Genomic DNA, 27,573 nt, shown 5'->3' with positions numbered 1-27,573 from the left:
AAGTTAACAACAGTTGAAGGGCCACCACTTAGTACGTATTATTATGAAGTTGATAAAATTTTATAATTGCAAAATTATTTTTTTCTGTATAATTTTACAAAATATTTTTTAGAAAAAACTAAAAAAGATAAAACAACCAAAGATTAGCGAAAAAAATGCTGTTCGTTTATTCTTCAAGATTTAAAGAATTTTTATTAGACATTCGAGATTTGATTAAAGAGAATAAAGAACAATTTAAGCATTTGGAAGATAATAATGTTAAAGAAATAAAAAGTATTTGTGACGATCTTTTATTTTATAGCGAACATTTAAATGACGAAGATTATTTTTTAATATTACGAGAAAATTTAACCTATGTTTTTCAATATCATTGTAGTATAACGGATGGATTCTTAAAAAATTATTTTGTTGAATTATTAAACAAGTCGGGTGTTTTGTTAAATTATTTTTATTTATGTTTAGATATTGATAAATATCCTCAATATTGTATGAAATGTATAAAACTAGCTGCTCATCTTTGTATACAATATAAATAATTTTTAGTTATAAAACAATATGGAAGAACAAAACGATATTGAAATGTCAGAGGAAAAACACGTTACTTTTAATGATAATGTTGAAGTACATTTTATTGTAGAATCAAATCCTGAATTGATTGATTTAACTATAGATGATCCCGACGATAACAAAAATGCGACTGAACCAAATGTTATTGAAATTTCCGACGATGAAGAAGTACAGGGTAATGATATTTATTTAATAGACAAGCAAGGTAATCCTATTAAACACACCGGAAGAATTATCAACGGAGTAAATAGCGTCACTTATTTTTTGAGTTTATTAGACATTAAAAGCGCCAAAACTGAAATTTTAAATAATTTATTTATTGATCGTTTTATTTATTGATCGTAAAAGAAAAAGCGGAACAAAGTGATGACATTATTTTTTGTAAATATTTAGCTTGTCACATTTGTTATCATTTATCTAATATTGTATATTTTTTTAATTTAAAACGTGGTTGTAATGAAGCACATGAAATATTTAATTATTGTTGTGAATATCTTAATCAACAAGGTGAAGATGTGGATGATATTTTCTTGATGAATACTGTATAATATTTGTTATTTTTAATCTTTCATAAAATACTAAATGACAAGTTTGTATTACGATTTTTCAATATTCTATTGTGTATTAATTAGTTTTTTAAAAAATATATAATCTTTCTTATTAGACAGTTAAACAAGTTAAAAGTGTTAACTAAAAAATAGCAATCGTAATGGAAGAAAATAAAAATGCAGATGTTTTACCTATATCTGATAACAAGAAGACGACGATTGATGGTTTTTTCAATGTTACAAAATCTAAAGGTGTTTTCCTCCACGATAATATTGGTATAGTTACAGATGATGAAATTGACAGATTTCCAGAATTAAATGAAAATTTTAAATACTTAAAGATGAAATATCCACAGATCGATTTTGAAAAAAAAGCAAAAATAATATTAAACGGTTTTAAAGATATAGGCGAAATATTGGAAAAGTTTGAAAGCATTAGTAATTCTAATCATATAATGACCGATGATGAACGTATTATTGAAAAAGTTTTTAATAATGTTTTAGCTGATAATTATTTAGCAGAAGATTATGAAACTTGGCTTAGTAAAGCGCAAAATTCGGTTGACATGGAAGAATTGAAAAAAGGTCTACAAGTTCATCTTAAAGACGAAGAAATATGGTTGGTTGCTTATATGGTAATGGTTAGAAAAAATTTTTTAAATAAATATTTAAAACTAGCCACTTTAAAAATGTTTCGTTCGAGATATGAAATTTCTTTTCCTCATTCTTATGAAATTATTAATGAAATGAAAGTGTTGTTTCATATGTTTTTTATCAATACTATACCTAAAAGTGTGTATATGAAATTAAATGTGCCGAAAAGAACTAGTTTTGATAATTATTACGAAGTTTATTTATATATGCCCAAGATATTAAAAATGCTAGAAATAGAGAAAGAAAAGGAGTTGGAATATAGCACTATTAAATATTATCATCAATTCATATATTGTTTGTATACGCCTTATCCAGTGTATGACATGTTTAAAGAGATGAACAAAGAAAATAAAAAGCATTTTACTTTTAAAAAAACAGCTTATGTTTACGGTAGGAAAAGAAAGAGTGATAGTTTAGAAGTGTTACATAACAAGTATCCAGAAGCAACACGTTTTGTTTTTTTTAAAAGAAATTTTAAACCTGATTCTATTGATGATTTACGTAACGGTGACTATTTCGATAGTGCTTATAATGCTGATGTGTTTGTTTTATCTACCAAAAAAAGAATCGTAGAAGATAAAGTAGAAACAGTATAAAAATAACAAAGACATAACTTTCAGTTTATTATTTTTATAACTATTGTAGCGGTATATAATGACTTATGTAGCGGTATATAAAGTTGTACTTTTATCATTTTTGAACTGTTTTTTATAAATGTATTTTCACTGTTTTTTATAAAGTATTTTAATCATTTTTTATTACTAAAAATTTTTTTTCATAAATATGTAACCAAATTTGAATCATTATTTTTGAATATTTTTTAGAATCTTAATAAAAAATTTTATTATTTAAAAATGGAACATATCGTTACAACGGTTCCTGAAGACTTTGAGCAATGGGAGTCAGATCGAGTAGTAAATTTTTTAAACAATCAATTTTTTCTTATCTATCGCCATGAGGGTTTTGGCATTGGAAAAAAAATTAACTGCATTAAACAACTCGCTCGTTGGTGTCGAATGCATGCAAAGGTTAAAGCTCACAATAGCGTCAATGTGACTTATTCCAGTAAAGTGTACTGTGATGAAAAATGCAACTGTTATTTTAGTTAGAGGAAGCGTTAAATGTTTCATTTGAAATCTATAATCTACAAGACTAGATTTATCTGAGAAATTTATTTTCAGAAAAATTCAGTTTTGTAGATTATATATTATTCATTTTATTATATATTATTCATTATATTAGTATATCAAAATATGTTACGGTATTAATGAAATAATGACTATAGTATTTTTTTAGAATCATAATTAGAATGACTTTTAGTTTGGAAATGTCTGATCAGGAAATGGTTGATATTTGTACTGAAATTTTTTTGGATGATTTGTTATGGAAAAGATTTGGACAATTATTACAGTGTACGGAGACATTTTTGAATGGTTTGAATGGACAAAGTTTGTCGGTTCAGATGAGCGAAATTTAGAAAGATTTTAAAAAAAAGTCAGTATGCGTATGTTCAGACGATTGTTTTGAAAACTATATATGTTATGCAGACTATATTTTATTAATTTGTCAGGTGGCGATTTATGATGTTGTAATGAAGAAATGGAGAAAAAATGTTTAAAAAATCATATCATTTTTGTTTGGATCATTATGTTAAAATATATTTTAACTTTATTTTTTGATCATTATTTTGATTTTGACTTTACTTATTCATTACTTTGATCATTATTTTTAATTTTTAGAATAATAATGAGTTTTGAGAATAACGAAGATTTTAATATAAAAACAATGAAAAGTGATTTGTGTAAAAACGATTTAGTGAAAATATGCGCAGATGTATTTCATGGTTATCGGATTAAAGTATTGAATGAAAATCAAAAAACAATGTTGTTACGATTGTTCCATTTAGATGATAATTTTTTTGACCAATGGAAAAATGAGAGTTTTGAAAAAATTATGACTGAAATGTTAACAAAGTATAAAAGACAATGTTGTGACGAAAGGTGTTTTCAAACATGTTTATTAGCAAAGTTATTTATTATAAATCCTAAAGTTGTAAAAAATAAGTGGAAATAGATTTTTAAATTTGTTCAGTGATATTGATTTTCAAATTATAAAACCTATATATGTATGTATTCTTTTATTTAGATGTATATAAAAATATCACTTTTGTGTTCAAAAGAGGATGAAGATGAAATATACGACGTATTAGAACTACCAGTTTCCACACATATTGATATACATTATCAAATGGAAAAACTAACCTGTTTTAGTATGAAGTTTGAGAAATCTGTTTTGCAATCTAAAATTAACATAATAAAAGTGGAATGTGCTATGAATGGAGCGACAACAGTAACAAGTTATAGAGCTATATTATCTTTTGATTGTGTATATCAACATTTGTTTCTTCAAACTTTAGTTTCATGTTTCATGTTATTTTTAGGTAAAATAACATAAACAAAATCTTAAAATGATTATTACAGAATTTGCTGAATATTTGGTAAAAGCTTTGGATACAACCAACAACTTTTATGACATTGCTCAAGATAATATCACTGTTAAAATTGTTCATCATTTAATCATGAAACAAAAGCATAAAGCTCGTGAATTGTTAACTGAATTGTTTACAAAGAGCGAAATCGATTTTTCATTTATTTTATCGTTGTCATTAAATATAGCTTTTTTTAATTATTTATATTATAGATTAAGTTTAAAAGACAATGATATAATGAAAGTATTAAATTTATCAGTGGAAAATAAAACCTATGAATTGTTTATGTATTTTTTACACGGTTTTTTACATGATTATGACGTTTGTGATGGTAATTATTGTGGTGGTACACATTTAAACTATTTATAAACAAAATTTATATACACTTTTATATGTAACGTTAAATAATCAAAAAAAGGATTTTAGAATGTTTTTTTTTGTTTTTAGGTAAAATAACAGAAACAAAATCTTAACATGAGTATTAAAGAATTTGCTGAATATTTGATAGAAGCTTTAAAAACAACCAACAACTTTTATGACATAGCTCAAGATAATATTACACTGAAAATTGTTCATCATTTAATCATGAACCAAAAACTTAAAGCACGAGCTTTGTTAACGGAGGTGTTTAAAAATAGCCAATTTGCTAATAACGATTTTTCATGTCATATAACAATGTCGAAGAAAATAGCTTTTTTTAATTATTTATATTATAGATTAAGCAAAAAAGACAACGATTATATGAAAGTATTAAATTTATCAGAGGAAAATAAATCTTATGTAATGTTTATGTATTTTTTACACGGTTTTTTACATGATTATGAAATTTGTGATGGTAATTATTGTGGTGTTAAACATTTTAATTTGTGGTAAATTGTTGATATTCGTTATATAGTTTTTTAAAAATATTTTTTGAATGATTTTTTAATTCATAAATGTTTTGATTTAGATTAAGATAAAAAAATGGAAGTTTTAATAAAATATGAATTTATGGACATGGAAAGCGCGTATGCTACTAAAAATAGTGCTGGATTAGATCTTTATAGTGTTTCTGATAACGAATTAAAACCAAAAAGTAAAGCAATTGTAGATAGTAATTTGAATATAAGTTATATGCCTGATCATATATGTGGAATGATAATGGCTAAGTCCAGTGGAATTTTTAAAGCTTATAATGTTATTAATGGTTTGATTGATCCCGATTATGTTGGTAATATAAAAGTGCAAATTGAAAATAAAAGTGATCAAGTGTTAAATATTAACAAAGGGGAAAAAATAGCACAAATGCTTTTAATTCCTTATTTTAGAGCTTTAAATATTAAAGTAACCAATATACAAAGAAATGGAGGTTTTGGGTCGACAGATCTGGCTAATGGACATGGAGGGAATACAGGTATAATATAAATATATATATATATATATTGTTTTTTGTTCTATTCAATATATGTATTTATATATATTGTTTTTTAGACAACCAAACATTACACATGTATCAGGGAATGTTCGATAATAAAAGTAATAGACAATAAAGACAATAAAGAGAATAAAGAAGAAAAACAACATAAACCGATTACGTTTTATAGTAATCCGTGTATAAAATATATTGATCTGGACTTAAAATATCAACAAACTTTTAATTATTGTAAAGACAAAATACATCATTTAAACTATTTTACGCCCTCTCCTTTATACTGTAAAAATATATATTCTTTATTATGTTGTATCTTTGAACCTAACGATATCATTTTATACAAAGGAGGAACAATAGAAAAAAACTTTTGTGAAAAACATAATTACAAAAGTTTTAATATTGAAAAATGGAATGTTCCAAAAGTACAAAACATTGTTGAATTTAATGATATTGTTTATTGTGAAGAGCATGAACAACAGGAATCTCATTGCTCTAAATATGAAGTACTTGTACTTAAATCTTATTTATACAAATATCATTTTTGGGATTTAGAATTGTTATAAATAAATAATTTTTTTTTAATTTTTATTTCAAATTGTGTATATATTATTAACAAAAAAATTTTTTAGTAATAATAATAAAATAAAAAACATGGAGTATACTGTTTCTGAAGAGAAAAAAACTTATGCCAGTGGAACACATTTTTTTGTCACGACTTATAGAAATAAAAGAACAAGAGAGATTACAACGGAGAGTGTAATGAATACGGATCAGTTGAATATGTATATTCAAAATCCTTTGGATATAGAGAAATGGATAGAACAATTTACCTTTGAACTCCTAGATAAAGAAGAAGAATTGACCTTTCAGTCTCTCGACGTGCCTTGTTTATATCAAATTGTGGTGGTAATGTTGTATGGAAACGATGATTATGAAAGCGGTGAGTCTAAAGTTGTTAAATTTGCTTATTCGTCCCCTCTGTATGTGATTAAAAAATTAGAAAAAAAATCATTTTTAAAAATGGTGGTTAATATTAATATCAAACAGGCTTTTGAATATGTAGAAAGTGGTAGCGGTTGGAGACTAATTGCTTTAGATTTGTTCAAGTCTCAATTATTGACCAATGTTAAAGAAGACAAAATTATGAAAATGAGAACTGAAATTATAGGAGCTAAAAATCGAAGAATAACTAGATCAGATTTTAATCCCTTTTTAAAACGTAACGTCAATGCTTTAATTAAATTTCTGATTCAATTAGATAAAGAAGAAAACAGTAATAACGTGTTTTCAGAATTTATTGGACCTTGGTGTAGACCGCATGAAGTTTGGTCAGATAATAATTTTCAAAATGGAAAAGTTTTAAGTTTTTATCAAAAAAAAAAAATGTTTTTAGATTATAGTTCTATAGTAGATAAAGGTTATTGTTTTTATGCTGCAATATTAATAGGTATGTTGTTAAATAAAATAAAAATCACAAAAATTAAAGATTTTGATTTATGGTAGAAAGAAAATACTGTAGGCGGTATTAAAAGTGAAGAAGACGTTTTTGTTTTTTTACAAAAAGGATTAAATGAAGTGGAATGGTTAACTATGAAAAATTTTCTCATCTTTATTAAAAACAGTTGTTATAACTTGACAGTAAAAAATTTAGAAACGATATGTATGCACTTTACGAACGAAGGGAAAATGTTTCCGTATCATTTAAGAATTTTTGTAGTTAAAAAAAAAATCAATCGTCTTTATTTAATTGGTAAAAATCTGAAAATTATAAATATATACGAAGATTATTTAAACCCTATTTTTGAAAGTAAATTGTTAAATCCATTACAGTTAAAAAGGTTTTTACCTTTACTTGAAACAGAAGAAAAAGATTTATTAAATGGACAATTTTCCAATACCATAAACATTCTAATTGCTGATCAAGGTAATCAAACTTATCATGCTTTAAATTTAATCAATGTTAACTACAGCAAAAAATTAGTTAGTAAACAACGACGTGAAAAACGATATTTAAAAGAATGTCCACGTTGTTTACAATTTTATTCCAATAAAACTAATAGAAAAAGACATGAAAATACCTGTGAAGGTTTTTATGATAATAAATGTTTTTTATATAGTCAGAAAAGAACTTTTTATAAACCACGTATAAAGTTTATGATGCAAAGTAGAAGACAATTTCCTTTTTTTATCACTTTTGATTGTGAAACATTAAATATACCATTTACAGGAGAAAAAGAAGAAAAACAAAAAACATTGTCCCATTTAACCTATTTTTGTCATACGGTTTCATTAAATATTGTTTCTGATCATTTAGCTAAAAAATTGTTTGGATTAGACGTTCAAGAAAATGTTATAAAACAATTGGTTTTTTATTATGAAAACAACGATGAAAGTTTAAAAAAATTATCATTGATTTGTTACCCATTTCTATTCAAAATTGTAAAAATATTATAGCCTATGAATATCGACAAAAATTATGGAGAGAGATGAATCAATGTGAAAACCTGAAGGCAAAAGAAAATTTAAAAAGTGACTTGATAGTGTATGATTTGCTGATATTAGCAGCAGTAGTTAAAAATTATTGTACTCAGGTATTATTAAAAGAAAGTTCATCTTTAAATATATCGATAGAAGATTATGACAAGTTATGGCAATAAGATGAAATTATTTGTACTATATGTAAAAAAAAATGTAATAAATTAAAAATGGAAAATGTTAAAAATCGTTTTTGTGAAATTGAAATAGAAAAGTCATTCAATCAAAAAGAAATAGATCATGTGAATTACAGTCATGATAGTTTAGCAGATTTGTTATACGAGTGGTTAAGCGAAGTTAATTTGTTTGCTTTACCTAATCCAATTCAAACTTTAATTCAAACTGAAAATGCATCAAAGATCAAACAACGTTTGTTGTTTTTATCGCAAACTTTTTATTTAATAAAAAAATGGATTTTGCTGATTGAAACATACGGAGAAGATTATAGTTGGCAAAATGGTTACTTGTGTAAAATCATCAATATGAATATAGATGAAGTCATGAACATGATACGATGGTTAGGTAAAATATTTTTAACACAACGCAGGTGTGATATTTTATTTGAGGAAGATATGACTTTTCAATTTGATAATATAGATATGGATTTGTTTTTGTTAGAAGATAGTCGATTTTTATTCAAAACATTTTTGGAAATTTTTCGTGTGATGAAAACTTTAATAAATTCACAATATATAAATTTAAGTGAGAATGGAAAAGTAAACGATATACAGTTGTTTTCATTACTTTCTGACATTGATGAAACACAGGTAAAATTATGGCACCAAGTATTGACTGTCAGTTTAAAATCTAATCATGCTGACAGTGAAAACGTTCATTATTATGATCAACATTTATATGAAAAAGAATTTCAAAAAGATTTACAGAATATCTTAAAATCGGTACTGTATCATTTTGAGAATTATTTAGTAGTAGATCATGATCATTATACGGGAGAAGTTTTAGGTCTAGCTCACAATCTATGTAACGTGTCGTACGGTAAAGTTTCTTCTCACAATATTTTAAATATATACGCTCACAATTCCGTATTTGATAACGCCGTCATGATCATCAACAGTTTACATAAAACTTTAGATTTTCCTTTACATGATTTAGATAATAGTAACAGTAGCGATTACGAAAATTTAATGAAATATTTCAGTTTTGATAATTGTTTTTTTATAGCGCAAAATAGCGCTAAAATTCGTATTGTAGATTTTTACAACAAAGTTAGAATTGTGGATTCCTATCGTTTGATGAACATGTCTCTGAATGAAGCTACATCCATGTTAACCTCAAAGTGTAAAAATGATTTAATTACATCAGCTGTAAGTTATTTTTATCAATATGGTTTTTTGGATTACGAATCCATGACTCATTTATTGCAAAATGAATCCTTAAAATCTTGTTTGACTAAAAAATTAATTTTTCCGTATTCACAATTGGAATTAGATTTATTAGAAAAAGAATACGAGTCAATACCACCCATTGAATTATTTGCTAAAAATGATTTATCTAAAAGTGCTAGTTTGGAAGAAGAAATTGATAAAATTAAAACAGATTATGAAAACGTAAAATTGATTTGGAATCTTTTTAAAATTAAAAAATTAAAAACGTTATTAAAAATTTATGTGGTGATAGATTCGTTAAGTTTAGGAATGGCTTTGATTGATTTTGATAATAAAACGTTTGTACAAACAGGTTTTCATATATTATCCGCTGTCAGTATATTTAGTTTTGCTAGTCATTTTAACAATTGGATGAGCGGAATAAACGTGCAATATCCTCCAACTCACGAACATCACCAATTGATTGAAAAATGCGTTCGAGGTGGAATGTCGACCAACGGTTCGTTCAAGTTGGGAATAAATACAGAATATTACAAAGATTATTTGAAGCTAAACTATATCAGAAATGATTTTGACGCTTTAATGTTTTTTGCTGACGAAAATCAACAATATGGTGGAGCTCAAACTGGACCTTTAATATGTCAAATGAATTATAATTTGGATTATAATACCAAAGACTTTATTGAAGTTTTAAACAAGTATTATACTCCACTTCACCGTTTAGAACAATTTTCCACAGACGCTTTTGTACATTGTAAATTATCCATGAAAAAAGAGTATCAAGATAAGTGTCACGGATTTTCACCTATGGTTCAAAGAGGTCATATACCTTTATATCAATACAGTCCATACGAAATTTTAAAGTTGAGAAAAAAATTAAACAACGGACAATATACGATTGAAGAAGATAAATCAGTAAAATTGTTGATGAAAGTGGATAGTCACGTGACTGTGGAAACATTGGATTATTTAAAATGGTTAGTAGAAGAAAGAGGAGTTGTGATTGAAGAAATATATTCAGTTATGCCTGTGTATCGATATCCTTTAAGTGCTAAAAGTATACATTTTTATATGAAAATGAGAGCTGAAGCACTAAAAATAGGAGATTTGATAACTGCCGCTTTGTGTAAATTTATAGTCAATGGACAATATGGATTTCACACTAGAAAACCTGAAAAAAATATCAACATTAAAATATATGTTCATGTACAAGAAAAACTGAGACAATGTATCAAAAATCTAAACGAATTGTATGAAACAATGATATCGGAAGGAGTTTCACCTGATCAATTTAAACAGTATTTACCTCAAAGTTTTCAAAAGTTTTTTTTTCATTAATGGACAATTTATGACTTATAATCCTGAAGAAATATATTTGGATGTTAATAATCAAAAAATTTCAACTGAAGAAAATCCATCTTTAACTTATGATCGTTTTTTTCAAGATTTTTTAGCTACCAAAATGAAAAACCTTACCACCAAATCTGTGGTTTGTAGTTTAGAAGGTGAAAACGTAGACGTTTTAAATTTATTAGTAGAGGATGTCGAAATAAATTTAAAAAAAGCAGTCATTACTCTAGTGGAAGAAAAATCTAAAAAAATAAATTTGAGCTTACGAATGATTGCTGCCAAAATATTGAGTAACGCTAAACTGAACATTAGTCGATTTGTCTTTGATTTACAAAACATGTGTGAAAAATATCAAGCTAGTGCTCATTTAATGGTGACTGATACAGATTCTGCTTGTTTTATGGTTATGAAGGAAAAAAGTGACATTTTAAATTTTAATCACGAATTTCAACAGTGGATAAATAACGATCCACAGTTTAAAAAATGGATGGATTTTTCAAATTATCCTAAAGATCATTATAATTACAATAACGATTATGCTAAAGCACCACATCATTTTCAAGATGAAGTACCACCTAAGGCTGTTATTAATAAAATTATGGCTATGGCACCAGAATGTTATATGGTTGATGTGGATAAGGAAGGTAAATTGAGTACTAAAAAAAGATTCAAAGGTGTACCTTTATATAACATCAAAATAAACAATTATGTGAACGGATTAGATTGTTATCCAAGCACCAACTATATCATGAAACAACAATGGAAAAATATGATTCCGAAAAAAGACCAACAGGTATTACAAAATCGTATGGGAATTAAAAGAAGCGGTGAACGTTTTGATATCACTATCAAAGAATGTAAATTACAACTTTTTAAAAAACCAAACCAAAAGTTATATCCTTTTGATTGTGGAGTAATGGCTGAAATTAGAGGACATCATGTTTTGAAACCAATAGAAGAGTTAAATAAAACCGTTTTACCTAATAAAAATACATTTTGTAGTAATGAACACATTTTTAATTTATTACGTTTAGAACAAGAAATTATTGAAAATAATCCCTACTTGAAAAGAAATAGACATTTCATTGACAATACTATTTTACCTTTTTATAAATTATTAAAAAATTCATTTAATGATATTCAAAATAACTGCGAAATAGAAGTTACGAGTGATGAAACCATGTTAAATAATGAATGTAGTATGAACGATGTTTTGTTGTAAACTCTTTATGATGTAGATAAAACTGTTTTTGTTGTAATACTATTTATGTTGTAGGTGAAAAATAAAAAATTATTTAAAAATCATGGAAAATATAAATGTGGTAGAACAGCTCATCGTGGAAATTAAAAACGAAGTGATGAAAACTGTGGAGGACAGAGACGAAGATAGAGAAATAACCGACGATGAGGAAGATGAAAATTCATTGATTTATAAGTTAGATACTGTATTGAAAAACGTCAAAAAAATTGAGAAAGAATATTTGGTAATGAGAAAACATGCTCAAGATTTTATGTATATGATGAGAGGAAATATTGAATCGTTCGATAAAATGAAAAGAAAGCATCATTTGATGAAAGAGAGATATCACGAGTTGTTTTTGACTAAGTTGAATAAATTTAAATATAGTATGTGTTACGAATGTAACACATACTATATTTCATACTATCAAAGAGATTATGACGCTGCTGTTTTAGAAAATAGTTTCAATGTAGGTGAAATCATGATGCGAATAGTAGTCCAAGCTTTTTTTTCAGCTGGTCAGTTGCCACTATTATCAGAAGATGACTCTAAAAAAATATGGGTAGACACTGTAGCAGTTATTAATAATACTCCAACGCAAACAAAAATATTTGAAATTTTAGATTTTAATTATGACATAGACGAAGATTATCTTCGATTAAAATCAAATTTGGAACTTTTTATGATTTTAAAAACAATTTATAGCGGAAACATTAACCATTTACAAAACATTTTTAATAATTACCAAGCTATATTTCTTTTTGAATCAACAGAAAAGGATGTTCACTATTTTATTCAAAATTTATTTAAGGGAAACTCTTATGCTGACGGATACAAAGTTCCAAAACCAAACGTTATAAAAACTAGAAAAAGAGCTAATGAAGTGTTAACACCGACTAAATTAATAAATTTAATAGACACTCCAGAAATGAAACAAGAAGATATCAAACAAGAATTGGATTCGACTTTTGATTTGAATGAATTTACAAGAATAAGCAATGACAGTAACAAAAACAACAATGGCGATAAATCTATATCGACAGATTCTATTAATCAACCTAGCACTTCATTTAAACCTTTAAATTTGACCAATTCACTTTTAGGAAATTTAGTTCAAGCTAGTACACCTAAAAAAAAGAAAAATAAACGAAAAAAATGAATAACTTAAAAAACGATATTGATGTTCTAATTGAAAAATATTCTCAAAATGAAAAAAGTGTTTTATTTGGTGTTAAATCCAAATCTAAAATTTTTAAACTTATTTCTTTATTTCATAACAAAATAAAAAATAATGAAGATAAAAATTTATGGTCGCAATTGGAATTTATCAATAAAAGTTTAAATTATCCTAGTATTAAACAGATGATAAAAGAATGGAGTCAAACTATAGACGATAAAGTATCGTCATCTAGTGCTGACGTTTTAGATAAAAAACAAGCTCCTAGAAAACCTTACTCTTACGAGACACATCGAACGCGATATACAGATCCAAAAACTTATTTTCAAGCCGATATTGCCGATATGCGATCTTTTAATAAAGATCATATGAAATATAGACCTAAATATTGTTTAGTTTTAGTCGACGGTGTAAGCGGAAAAATTTATTTAACAGCTATGAAATTAAAAAACGAAAAATCGACATTAAATGCTTTTGATATTTTATTTAATGCGATCGAGAGAGATAAAAACAATCCAATTTATCTTCAAACAGACGGAGGAGGTGAATTTTTTAATAAAGCTTTTAAAATGTGGTGTAGAGACAACAACATTGTTCATTATAAATCTAAAAATTACGGAAAAGCTTATTTAGCTGAAAGTGTCATCGGTCGACTGAAAATGTACCTTCGGAAATGGCAACAAAATAATAACAAATTAAAAGAAAAAAATTGGGATTATTATTTATCAGAAATTGAAACCTTTTTTAACGAAAAAATAAAACAAAACGGTTTAAATGCTAACGATTTAGATGGTGACACAATGGACGCTGAAGCTTTAAGAATGTTGGATAGATATTCTTTTTCAGCTAAAAGAAAAAATAATTTTAACAGTAATAACATTTATCGAATTGAAAAAGAAAGTAAAAATTATAAATTAAAACCGTATAAACCCTTAAAAGTAGGCATGAATTGTTATTTACGACGATTTAAACCAGTAGCTTCAGAGTTGTTCAGTAAGTCTTCCACCCGACAATTACCCTATTGGGATACGGATAAAAAAGTGACCATTATAAAAATAAAAAAACGAAAAAACATTATAGCAAACGATTATGCGCCTATTTTCAAATATTTAATTAAAGACGGTCAAGAAAATATTTGGGTACGTCGAGAAGATTTATTACCTTTAAACGAAAAAGAGTCAAACGTTTATTATCAAAACCCTGTTCATTATAAAACTCATTTTTTATCGAAAATAGAAACATGAACAACGAATTGTTTTTAGATGATATTTTAACGGATAAATTTTTTCAATATGTTTATTTTTATCCTGAAATTAAGGCCAATGGAAACGAGAATCAATTAAATAATAACATTTTTAATTTATTCTCGTTACCCTTAGTTTCCAAAAACGGGGAAGCTGTTAAATTTCAACCTAATTCAGTGATTCATTTAGCTTCTATGGATGTTCCTACCAACATGGTGTCTTTAACTCCTAAACCGCAAACTATTGTAGATACTATTCAACAATTTAATTATGATAATATCTATAATAACAATTACGACCCTAATATATTATCGCAATTTATTGAATTTAATTTAATAACAGAATCGGTGGTATTGGATTCTAGAACTGAAACACTCTTCAATAATTTATGGACTGAAATCGGGTTGGAAACTTTTGAAATATTGCAAGATCTAAATAACAATTCAGGAAAATTAACTTCTACTCTCAACGGATTGTCTTTTTTTAATAATGATTTTTTGTTTGGAAATTATGGTATGTTAACTAAAAAAGTACGCATTTTAAACAAAACGACCAACAATTACCTCACCTATGGAGATATTGTTCAAACGTTATCAAAAGGTGATGTTAAAAATGAAAAATTGCTTCCTTTGTTTAAACTTTCCATGGATTCGTTGTTTCATCAACAAAATAAATACGTCTATTCGCAAATATTTAATAATAATGTCAACAACGAATTGTTTGACTTGAATTTTGTTTCCAATCAACAAAATTCATTTTTAAATAAAATACAATTGGATATAAAAAATAATGTGGATAACTGGGCTTGGTATTTTAAATCAGACGATTTAAACCGAAAATATGTTTTACCTCAATTCAATATAAGCGTAACAAACGATCTAAGCGAATCGACCGTCAGTCATTTTGGATTTTTTCCTAATATTGATTTATTTAGTACTGCCTTAAAACATAGTGTTTATGATTTTACACCGCTTATCCATTTTACGTATAATAATAACGATAGCTTATACAATAATTTACATGAATGGGGAAGGGTAACGTATCAAACCAAGAATAATTTAAATCAATGGATTACAAACAGTGTATCAACCATCACTAATACACCTTTTCTTATTTTTGTTAAACACAACAATAATCCTACGGACAGTAATATATTAGATGTCATTGATCCGGATCGAAATATCAATTTAAAAGCTTCTAGAAAATTTCCAATGTTGGTGATAAAAATAGAACCTGAAACTATATCTAGTGAAGGTGAAGTCCTCACCGTAAACGTGAAAATATTTTTGCAAAATTATTTGGGTACTGATAATTGGGTTGATAACATCAAAAGACAAACATTTTTACCGTGGCAATTGGTTCATTTTATGAAAAAAGTGTTTTTTAATCAACAAACAAAAATGTTTATTCAAATGCAAAATTTGACGAATCCAACATTATCCATTGGTTATGATATCGCTCCTAAAACAATTTTAGACGACAATAATCCTAAAAATTTGGAATTATTCTTGTGTTCTATCTATGAATCTTGTTTTGGAGCCAACAATGTGACAGATTTTTTATTAACGTCTACATGGATAGAAAACAAAATTAATATATTATTTACATATCTACAAGAACTGTTGTTTGTTTATTTAAAAAATAAATATTCTTTTACAGACACTCGAACCTTCAATTTTTTAAATAACACCAAATTTTTAAAACCTATAAGTCCAAGTATGTTTCCATATTTTAGACCGCAAGATTTTTTGTTTGGATTACATCAAATGACTTTACCTATCCCAAACACCGGATGGAATGGATATAGTTATGAATTTTCATTAAACGGTTTAAATATTACCACTCTACCACTACCTTGGTTTAAACAAAAAGAAATTATGTTTCCTACCTATCAACTTCAAATACCAAGAGTAATAAATCAAGCCATGTCATCTGATAATAGTTCCAGTTATATCAATAACAATTCTCCCAAACGTATTTTTGTTACGGAAAATTTAAATCATATTTACAGTTTAACAGATGAGATATTGATTCCTTTACCTAATATGTTAATCGGTGAAATTCCGTTATTATCAGCTGAATACTCTATCTCATTTCAATATAAAATATTAGCTAACAATCCAATGTATAGTACTATTTTTTCATTAACATCAAATGATTCTACTATTTTATCTTTATACTTACCCAATAACACTACAAATTTTTACCTGTTAACTCCAGATATAGACAGTAATATGTTTAATGTATCGTTGAATACCTGGTATACGTTTACATTAAGTAGACAATTTAATTGGTCTGATAATCAATATTACGTTACAGCTTCCATCGAAAGTAAAGGTAATGTATATAGAAGAAGTTTAAACAATACTACTTATTCCAACAAAAATATATTTGGGATTAAATTCATCATTGAATCAATATATTCATTTAAAAAATGTTTCATTTTTATCTAATGCTAGACAAAATTTATGTCGTTTTAATTCTATAGAAAACAAAATTTTTTCACCTAAAAATGTAAATATATTATGTAACAATAATAATCTCATTGGAACTTTACCCATATTTAGCGACGAATTTTTTATATATTTTGAATTTATGGTTACACGACAACATAGTAATTATATAAACCTATGTCATTTTACTACTGGACCGGACTCGATGAGAATACCTGGTGTGTGGTTAAACCCAAATAGCAATAGTTTATATTTTGTTGATTTATATTGGAATCCTAGCAACCTAAATATTAATTTTAACCAATATTATACTTTTTATTACGAAAAAGTAAAAAGTAGTACAAATTATACCGTCAATATTAATGTTGCTGGATATACAGCTACTCGCGCAACAACACATACATCTGTTTTTGCAAACTTGAAATGTTATTTAGGTGATCCATGGCATGATAATAATGGAGTTTATATAAAAAATGTGGTTATATACGGTTCGTCTCAACAAAAGTTTAAACATATTACCAACACACCTGTTGATGTTTATAAAGATATTAACGTTGCTAATACTTACAAATCTATGTTTAAATTACCGTTTTTTGGAATAGAAAAAAATCAATATCATGAAAATGTACAACTTTTTTATTATCAAAAACAAAATTATTTTTTTCCATCGATAGATGTTATAAATACCAATGTCAATAATAACCTGTATAACGCAGTTATTAGCCCACCTTCTTTTGGAGGGTTAGTCTACGATTTATACGATCATAATTTTGCTCATATTTACAACGATCAAATAAAACCTACCTACTCAAACGAAAAAACCGTATCGCTTTATACTACCGCCTACATACCTAAAAAAACGGAGAATTATACAGATTTATATTATACGTGGAAAAATCAATATAAAGGAATATTAACCAAAAATGACATATCAAAATTAACTTTTGAATGTAAGAACTTTCAAAACGATTACTTTTATCAAGTGGACAATAATAATAAAATTATTACTCATTGGGATAGTAGTTTACCTTTAAGAAACGTTTTACTCTATATTTACGAACCTATGGAAAAATTTAATGGAAATTATACCGTTTTATATTTGTATCGCAATGAAAAATATTTAACAACTGAAATAAACCCTTTTACCTTATCAATGAAATATGACATTGTTAGCGAAATAAAATCTTTAGGTAATAAAAATAATAAATACAGGAAAAAATTGGTAGGTGTAGTCACTGAAATTCAAAATTTAAATGTGAACGCTTTAAATTATGGATCAAATACAGATAGGTATATACTCGTTAAGTTTGAACAAGCTCAAAAATGTGATGTAGTCATTAATAATAAATTTGAAGATGGTATAGTATGTATTTTTAACGTTCAAGAATACATGACCGGAAATCAAAGCGTTATAAACGTAGATTTATTAAAAGATTTCAAACCTAATTTTGATGGAAAATTAAGATATTTTGAATTTAATGACATTGAAGATTTGAGCAATTTTAAGTGTTCGTTTTTTAATTCAAAAATGGAGTTATTAACTTTTAGTTCTACAGATGTCAATTATTTTAACCCTACGTTTAAAATTCATTTTATAGTTTCTTGAGGTGCATAAAATATATAAATAAACTATTTATTTTTAAGAGATATAAAGCATTTATATTTTATTTGAATGTCAATAAATTAGTTTATAACTAAAATGAAAGGAAGAAACATGTTTGCGAGATATAACTTAAACAGAGTCGATAAAAACACGACCGCTATTAACTCTTATGATAAATTGGAACAACAGCAAACGCATTTAAAAAAAGCGTTACAAAATGTGGCTGAAAATTTAAATCAATACACTACTAAAAAAGAATATGAACATCTACAACAACAATGGAACAAACTTTTTGAAGATAAGATGAAACAATTGGACGAATATAAAAATTTATACGTACAGAAAAAAAATTATAAAAAAATAGATAAAAGAAAACCAAAAGACAGTGATACAAGTAGTGATGAAAGTAGTGGAAATGAAGAAAAAATGCTACCTGTAAAAAAAAAAAATAAAAAAAACAAAACTAATCCTTTGGAAATGAAACAACACGTCTGTGTCAATTGTTTATTGTTAGTGAACGCGGTGGATGCTATAAATGGTATGTGTAAAGATTGTATTTTTCAACAAAGAAGTATTCAAAACTTGACGCAATTTCAACAGATTAAAAAAAAGTCTGATCATGTTGTAAAAAAAATCCCAAAAAAGAAACGAAAAGAATTGTTTGAAAAAGGGTATGAAAAAGCTTTAAAAGACGTTCAATTTAATAAAATGCCTTATGCAAAAGAAGAATCTGAATCTGCTGATGAATAATATTTTTAAAATATCAATTTTTACCTCATTGCGATGAAACAGCCAAAAAATTATTAAAAAAAGATGTAAAATTTGCAGAAGAAATTGAAAAAAACAATGATTTGTATAGATACAATACCACCTTTAAATTACCAGAGAAAGAAATAGTCGAAGATATTTATAAAAATGAAGTCATCCAGAACAACGCTAATAGGGATTTATTAAAAGAAATGGATTTATTAAGAACAACTAAATTGATAAATAATGACGGGTTTTTATCAATAGAACATATAATGTCTATACCACATATTATAAGAGAAGAAGACTTTGATTATTTACAACAAAACGAAAGAGAAAAATATTATATATCTCATTATAGATCAATAGTAGCATCAAAACAGTTTTTAAATGTACCGGAAGAGGAACGTGCTCAAATTGAAAATTTAAAAAATTATTATACAAATCCGCTTATTCATATTTCATAATGGCTCCACCAATGCATTGTTTAAAAATTTGTAAAAAAAGAAAAGGTGATTATGTGGAAGGAGTACCAAAAAATGAAGAACTCATCGGACAAATGTTTGATATAGTAGAAGTTGTACCCAATCATAAACAATGTAAACTAAAAGAACATTTTAAAATATTTATTTATGTAACAACAATTGTATTTGTTTTATATTGTATTATTACTGTAATTATTTTTTATACAAATAAATAAATAATTAATTACAATGGTATTCTTATAAAAATTGTCCAATTGTTGAAGAGCTTGACGTTTTTGTTCTAAATAATTGCAACCTTGATTAAGTAAATTTCCAGCCATGTCAGACTTTAACGCTGTTTTAGCTATATTACCCAAAGAACTAAAAATTCCTTTTCCACGTTTACGATGTTTTTTTGAATGTTTTCGTTTTCCACTACCTCTATTTTTAAAAACATGTTTTTTATGTTTTTTAGGATGTTTTCTTTGATGTGATCTTACATTAACCATTTTAATTTATAGCAATGATAGATCTATTTTTTATTTGTTAATTATTTCAAATTTATTTATATAATTAAATTTTTTTTAAAAATGATATTATTTAACTCATTTTTGACATACAAATCTAACGTAACCCATCTTTATTTTATATATATATTGTTTATTGTTTTTTTAGCCTATTAATAATAAAATGGTACGCATTCTTCATTTGTCAAAGAGCGAGTTGCGAAAACCTAGACTAATCAACGTCAAAAAAATACCGTCTATGGAAGAATATCTTGTTATATCTCCACATCATGTTGTCTTATACGATATTAAACAGTTTCCTTATCCAAGAAATTCTCACGTTAAAAAATATCCACTTCTTAAATTTATCCGAGGAGATATATATATTATTCAAAACGATAATGAAGGAAATACCGTCAATATTGATAAAGATATCATTATACGTTTGTCAAAAATAATAAAAAAAGATGAACAACAACGAAATGAAATGTGCAACCAATTAATGCTCAGAGCAAACAATCGTAAACTCATTTAATAACTGACTGCAGCTTTCAGTCTCTCCTTTTTTATTGAGACTTGTAGCTTCTAGCTAATTATTTAGTGTTTTTGTGTCTGGTGAATTTGTAACCTCATTTTGATAACTGACTGCAGCTTTCAGTCTCTCCTTTTCTATTGAGACTTGTACCTTCTGGCTAATTATTTGATGTTTTTGTGTCTGGTGAATTCGTAACCAATTAATGAACAATGAAGTGAAAACAATAATATAATAAATAATGTTTTTTGTTTAATTATATAATTAATAAAATTTTTTATATTTTATAAACGCAATAAATATTCTCCTTAGTGGGGAATCGAACCCCAGTCTCCCGATAGACAGTCGGGAATACTAACCACTATACTACCAAGGATGTATTAATATTAGTTTCTATAAGTATTTTTTAATTAAGTTCATCATGATAAAAAAAGTTTTGAAATTTTGTAATTTTATTTATAATTCATTAACAAATATACAATTTCATAAAAAATCATCTTGCGTTTCTGTTCAGACGCATTATGGGGTTTAAAATCACCCTCAAGTCGTTCATTCCAGGTTGATAGTCCGGATCATGTCGTTCATCATCTTCACTCTCCTCGCTTTCCGATTCTTCTTCATCTTCGCTCTCCTCAGTTTGTTCGCTATCGCTATCACTATCGCTCTCTTCTTGATCTTCAAAGATGAATTCCTGTTCTTCTAAGAGGAAGTCATTGATGTCATCTTCGGAATCAACGAGGATGACCTCTTCCTCTTGGTAGGTGGAACTTATTTCTGCTACCTAAAAATCATTTATACATTTCATATATTTTATATACATTCCATTATTATTATATTTTTTAGTTTTATATTTACCTGCAACGGCAACGAAACTGGTACAGGTCTTAACCGAAATAACAACTCCGCCATGTTAACAGTAGGACGCTGCTCAAATGGTATTTCCACTTCGCCATCTTGCAACTTCAATGTGGTTGTTGTTGAACTGACTGCCATCTTGAAAAAAAATTTGAGCAGAGGTTCGGGATGTCGTGTGGCGTAGATCGCTGTACTGACTAGAATGAACTGAAACACAACTTTTATACTCGTCGTAATCCCTAACAGGGGGTAAATAAAATCAACCAATCCTGTTACGACTTTCATTTTAGGCAACCAATCATATGACACATTTATAATCTTCAAGAAAAAAAACAATCAACCAATCACATTCCGACGATTAAGGATTAACGATTACCTTACGGATTAACGATTACGGATTATCTAATATTATACTTATTATCTTAAATGATTTATTTAGCTTCATATACTTATCATCAAATGGGTTTCTTATTTAATAAATGTATAAAACCCGAGTTTTAATCAAGAACTGACAGTTACTTATACTTTAGTAATAAATAATCATCTGTTCCTTAACCATATTAGAATTTTGACACTCGAAGTAAACTCAATTGAGACAGAATGTGCTCAAATCTCTTCTGTAACTGAGTGATAGAAACTACTACAGCATAACAATATGTGTACAGGTGGGATGAGAGATTATCTAAGATATATGATATATCCGGTTGGATATTATAGTGATTTATCCGGCCAAATATATGATAATACTATAAGTGTATGTTTCATTCGATGCATACAAAAAGCTATAAATGGTAGCAGTCAAACAGGATATGCTGTAACAACCTGATCCCAAAAGTGAAAAAACCGATGTTCGGGAAATCTCTGCATCCACATAAATTCGGATAAATAATCAGCTATCATTTCGCGGTTAGTTGGTCCCATCATTGATTTAAACATAGATTTGGCTCGACACCACAAAGCTTCCACGTGGTTTGTTGTCACGCCTGTCTGCGGATCTACAAAATTGAGGGTATAGTTAACGGTCCCATGTAAATATGCAGGAGCTTGCATATCATTATATGCTCTCCACATGTCACTCCAAACAATAGAACCAGGAAGTATCCATTGATGTATAATTGGAATCAATGTTGCAGCATCGCGATTTTGGACAGGAACTAAAAAGCCTTTCTTTGTTGCAGGTTCATACCCACCAAATATCCACTGTTGCGGGATTATTCGACCAACATGATATTTTCTTCGACAGAAAACAGATTCATCTACTTCAACAATACACCCTGGACCGCCAATTGGATCAGGGTTGTTGAGGAAATATGAGACGCAAATATCTCTGCAAAATTGATTCCAATCTACAATCGTGTCATCACTTCCAATATTTAGTTCTTGCCTTATATCGTTAATTGATAAACCCCGACTCTTACCCGCACTTCTACTCCAGACGTATGTTAAGCCTAATACTTGCCACAAGTGTAGATGGGATTTCTCAAAGAAGCTGCCTTTTCTTATACTGAAGGTTCTTTTGCAGCGCTTAACTGGACATCTCCAAATGATTTGATCGATTGATCTATTATGTACTTGTTGTGTGCAGGGCAAGTTACATACACTACAATTCATACTTTCAGCGAGTAAACCATAAGTTCTGCACCAACGAATTGTAGCTTCTAAATTGTATTTGAACTTTACTCCTATTTCTGTTAAGGTAAGAGAGTCAAAATCGTTAATTGTTGGTCTGTGTAGGGCCATGATAATTATGATCACGAACTTAATATAAATCTATTTATGAAACATTCCTTTTTATACGACAGGCATGATGATAATAAATTTTTACGAGGGGGTTAGCTAAAAGTATGTGAAAAAAAGGTCAACAGTTTAAAATATAAATATTTTTAATATAAACAATTTAATACTATCAAATTTATTTTAGTATATAACAATAAACAGAATTTTTCAACTTCTTTGATAAAAATTTCAAAAGATATTTTAGACAACAATGTAATAATCCCAGTCAAAGCAAATTTGCGTGATAATTGAAATATTAATGAATTCTCAAATCGTTCCATAATTGGAAATCTTTGTTATAATATTTAAAAACCAGGTTACTGGTACTTTAAAATGATAACTTTTAAAACAGAAAAAGTCACTATTCAAGATGGCGAATATTAGGGATTTGTCGTATATTTTTGTACTTTCAACTTCAGATTAGAGCACTTTCCGTTGATTTTGAGACCCTTGTTTTTATACGATTCTTAATCAGCATAAAATTCTCTATCAGAATCAATCTTAAAAAAAGGGGGGTGCGAAAGTCGAGTAGCGCCGATGATTCTAATACAACTCCTATATCAACATGGGACCTAAGTTATTGTGAGGTTTTGGAGCAAATAAATGATCCTACTTTAAGATATTGCATTCTGTGTATTTTTCTTTTCGTGTTTTTAGATTTGAGTAAGCGAGGCAAAAAAAAAATTCTTTATGTGACAAGTTATTTAAAAATTTGTTTAAATTTGGTTTATATATAAAAAACTTCTAACTTCCAATTTTTTAATACATTATTAAACATTTTAGAAATAGCTTTAGTGCCACATTAAGTTCTATCACAATAAAGATCTTTAAAAATGTTAATAGATTTTTAAATGTTAATAGAATAAATTTTCTGGCGAATTTAGATCTGTTGACTGTGCGGGCCACTCCAAAACATCTGTCTTGATAGCGCTAATATAACACATTTAATACTTTTGGTGGTGTGTTTGGGGTCGTTGTCTTGTTGGATTTTCCAATTCAAAAGGAGATTTTTCTCGGCATATGGCAACATGACGTTTTCTAGTATTTATTTGTACTAATGCTGATCAATTGTCCCTTGAATTCTATGCAACAGACACACCATGAAAAATTCTGCTTGACTCAATCTGTGTGGCACAACATCTGTTAACACAAAATCAAGATCATTTGATATGGAAGGCTTGTTTTCTTCTATTTCAACTTCATTTTCTGCTTCTAACTCACAACTTTGTGGTGGAACTGGTAAACTATCTGAATGTGGAATAGGTCGAATGGCAGATGGAAGATTCGGATATTTTACTGTTCTTATTTTATTCATTGACAAACCTGCCTTAATGGGTGGGATCAAGCAGATATAGTAGTCATCTATATGGTTTTCAGGCTCTCTCCATACCATAGGAACAGCAAAAGTCAAAGATCTTTTTTTATTTTTCAACCATTCTCTTAGGATAACCGAACAAGAGCTACAGCATATATGTGGAGCCCATGACTTATCCTGGTTCCCTACCTTCATATGGAAGTAATGCTGGTAAGCAGTCTGCACTAGAAGGGTAATAGTTCTTTTCTGTGTGGAAAATGTTATTTCACCACTAATGCAACAAAAATTGTCCGCTAAATTTACACACTTCCTTGGCATTCTGATTTGTAAAATTTTACACAATTAACTGAAAAAAAAACGAAAAACATAAGAATAGATTAGACCAGAAACTTTAGCAAACAAACATAACTAGTATCACAAGTTTTAAACATGAATAAAACATGGATAGTCAAAAAAACAATTTTTTTTTAAAAAAATTAAAAAATTTATATCCTTGTAAAGGTTGAATTAAACGATCGCGATTTGCAAAAACTGGAAAAATATCTGGTCTTTAAAATAATAGTTTAAGCAAAGCCGTTTACTTTGTTGTAAAAAAGAAAGTTATAAAAAAAACAAAAACAATAAACTTACGATTACAAATGTAATAATACTCCAGTCACTAACTGCATTACATAAGTAACAAAACTATAAAAGTATTATTACTTTTATAAAGCACTTATAACTTTTAAAGTTCCTTCATTGTTCAAGTATTATTAGTAATTCCAAACTTTAATCAAAGTAAAAAAACTTCTAAAAAATAAAGTGGGTAATCCAATATTTTTAAAAACTTTATGAACTTCTACAAATACACTTAAACAACTTTATAAAAACGTACTTTATAAAAAGTTTAGCATTATGAAAAACGTTACTTACAGTCCGTTAAAACGAGCGCTAATTTAAAAGTCAACCAATTAAAAGTTGCTTAAAGGTTAAATTTTGTTATGAAAGTTACAGTTCTTATGAAAAAAAAAAAAAAAAAGAAGGTAAAGAGTATTATTTGTAAATATATATTTTGTTTACTTAGAATCTTTTTAAGTTTTCTGGCGTCATTTTTAAAATTTTTGTTTGCACACGTTTATTGTTTGCATATATGCTTTTTTCATATGTATGTGTATGTGGTAGTAAGTGCCTTATAGTTGTTTTATCAATGTGTTTTTATAATAATGTAAAGTGCTTTTTTATTGTTTGTTCATGTGTTAATATGTGTTATATAATTGTTTTAAAAATAACTTGAAATATATATATATAAGGCATATATTTAATCTTATATACATATTTAAACACATTTATTGTGTTTGTAGTTGGTAAATGAGTTTATATTATGTTGTTTCTGTGTTTTCAAAGTGCTGTGACTTGGTAAACATCTACCTGAAAATCAATCAGTGTATTTTAGAGAAGGAGCAGAACAAATGGCTGTAGATCGTGCAGCTCAAAGTGATATGCACCTAACAGCATGGTTTAAGTTAAATACTGAAAAAGAAAGAGCACATTGCTATTTGAATGCAGACATTCCTTATCACTTTGTATTTGATGATAAACATTGTAAACGGAAGGTTATACAAAGGGATGGTAATTAGGTGGTTGTTAGTCTGTTTTCGCTTAAAGAAACATCTATGATACCTAAACATGCCTTAAATGCAATTGATAGGTTGTTATAAGATATTTGCAACAACAACTTTCCGTTCGAAAGAAAAATCATTCTTTTTGGTGGTGACTTTAAGCAAATTCTGCCTGTTGTGAAAAAAGGACAACCAGCTGAAGTAGTAGAATTGTGTGTAAAATGTTCTTTGCATTGGCAATGGGTGGTGCAGAAGCTTGCATTAACTGATAATATGAGAGTACAAGATAGGGAAGTTGAATTTTCCCAATGGCTACTAAAACTTGGGAATGGAAAAATACCTGTCAAAGAGGAGGATCCTTTAAAGGATGCATTGAAATACAAAATCAGTGCATTGTTAGTGAAATTGAATCAAGTGTTGAGAAAATTTTTGGTGAAATGGATCAAAATGATTATTAAATGAAAATAGGTTGTGTAATGATGCTACTTAGAAATATAGATCTCAAAGCTGGGTTATGCTATGGTATTCAAATGAAAGTTTGTGCTCCTCAAAACAATTATATACAGAGGTTTTGACAGGTATTTCTGGTGGTAAATGGGTTTCTGTTCCTCGAATTCAGTTGGCTCCATCAGATTCTAATTAACCTTTTGTTCTGAAACGGCGTTAGTTTCCTGTCAGGTTAGCAGGAAACTATTCAATGACAATTGATAAAAGTCAAGGTCAAACATTAGATAAAGTTGGGGTATATCTTAAAAACTGTGTTTCTCTCATTGTCAACTATATGCTGCATGTTCAAGAACTAGAACATTTAACATTTTATTTTTCAAAATTGATAAACATCTCATTCAAGGTATGGTAGGTGAAAAGTGTTACACAAATAATGTTATATTTTTTTAATGTTCTTAATTTATTGTCTTTAGACTTTCATTTTGAAAATTTGCTGTTTGTAGGTTGTCAGCACATTTTGTATGTATAACTTTATTTATTATTATAATATTTTTTTTCATAGTTTTTGATAAATATATCTGTCATTTAATATTATTTTAAAATGTGTTTATATGTGTTATATAAATTCATATATGTTTAAATTATGTTGTTTCCATGTTTTCAAAGTGGTGTGGCTTGGCATAATGTTGGGCAAAATTGATAACCTTGCCAGCCAAG

General features: G+C 27.5%; 3 protein-coding genes across 3 annotated transcripts; 1 reads left to right on the top strand and 2 right to left on the bottom strand.

The window, feature by feature from the left end:
• Positions 1 to 2,501: 2,501 nt before the first annotated feature.
• On the top strand, positions 2,502 to 6,213 carry LOC149885776 (uncharacterized). Its single transcript, XM_090094172.1, has 2 exons — positions 2,502 to 5,650; positions 5,728 to 6,213. Exons 1-2 carry the CDS (start codon positions 5,221 to 5,223, stop codon positions 5,784 to 5,786), a joined length of 489 nt encoding a protein of 162 aa, XP_089950298.1. The 5' UTR covers positions 2,502 to 5,220; the 3' UTR covers positions 5,787 to 6,213.
• Positions 6,214 to 21,358: 15,145 nt separating this feature from the next.
• Positions 21,359 to 21,908, bottom strand: LOC149885775 (uncharacterized). Its single transcript, XM_090094259.1, has 2 exons — positions 21,721 to 21,908; positions 21,359 to 21,646 (listed from the first exon to the last, which is right to left on the bottom strand). The coding sequence occupies exons 1-2, from the start codon at positions 21,856 to 21,858 to the stop codon at positions 21,359 to 21,361; spliced, it is 426 nt and encodes a 141-aa protein (XP_089950385.1). The 5' UTR covers positions 21,859 to 21,908.
• Positions 21,909 to 22,518: 610 nt separating this feature from the next.
• On the bottom strand, positions 22,519 to 23,460 carry LOC149885774 (uncharacterized). Its single transcript, XM_090094258.1, has one exon. It carries the CDS (start codon positions 23,458 to 23,460, stop codon positions 22,519 to 22,521), a length of 942 nt encoding a protein of 313 aa, XP_089950384.1.
• Positions 23,461 to 27,573: the final 4,113 nt, after the last annotated feature.

This window comes from Hydra viridissima, unplaced genomic scaffold (assembly GCF_058129835.1).
Source record: "Hydra viridissima isolate aposymbiotic clone 2 unplaced genomic scaffold, HvirCarnegie_v1 scaffold_7, whole genome shotgun sequence".
NCBI lineage: Eukaryota > Metazoa > Cnidaria > Hydrozoa > Anthoathecata > Hydridae > Hydra > Hydra viridissima.
This window is presented reverse-complemented; position numbering and strand designations above follow the sequence as displayed.

Bases quoted from the DNA above. Each gene is read 5' to 3' on its own strand.
- LOC149885774 (XM_090094258.1), bottom strand. From the start codon at position 23,460: ATGGCCCTACACAGACCAACAATTAACGATTTTGACTCTCTTACCTTA.
- LOC149885775 (XM_090094259.1), bottom strand. From the start codon at position 21,858: ATGGCAGTCAGTTCAACAACAACCACATTGAAGTTGCAAGATGGCGAA. The intron at 21,647-21,720 runs GTAAATATAAAA...AATGATTTTTAG, and splicing joins CAGTTTCGTTGCCGTTGCAG to GTAGCAGAAATAAGTTCCAC.
- LOC149885776 (XM_090094172.1), top strand. From the start codon at position 5,221: ATGGAAGTTTTAATAAAATATGAATTTATGGACATGGAAAGCGCGTAT. The intron at 5,651-5,727 runs GTATAATATAAA...ATTGTTTTTTAG, and splicing joins TGGACATGGAGGGAATACAG to ACAACCAAACATTACACATG.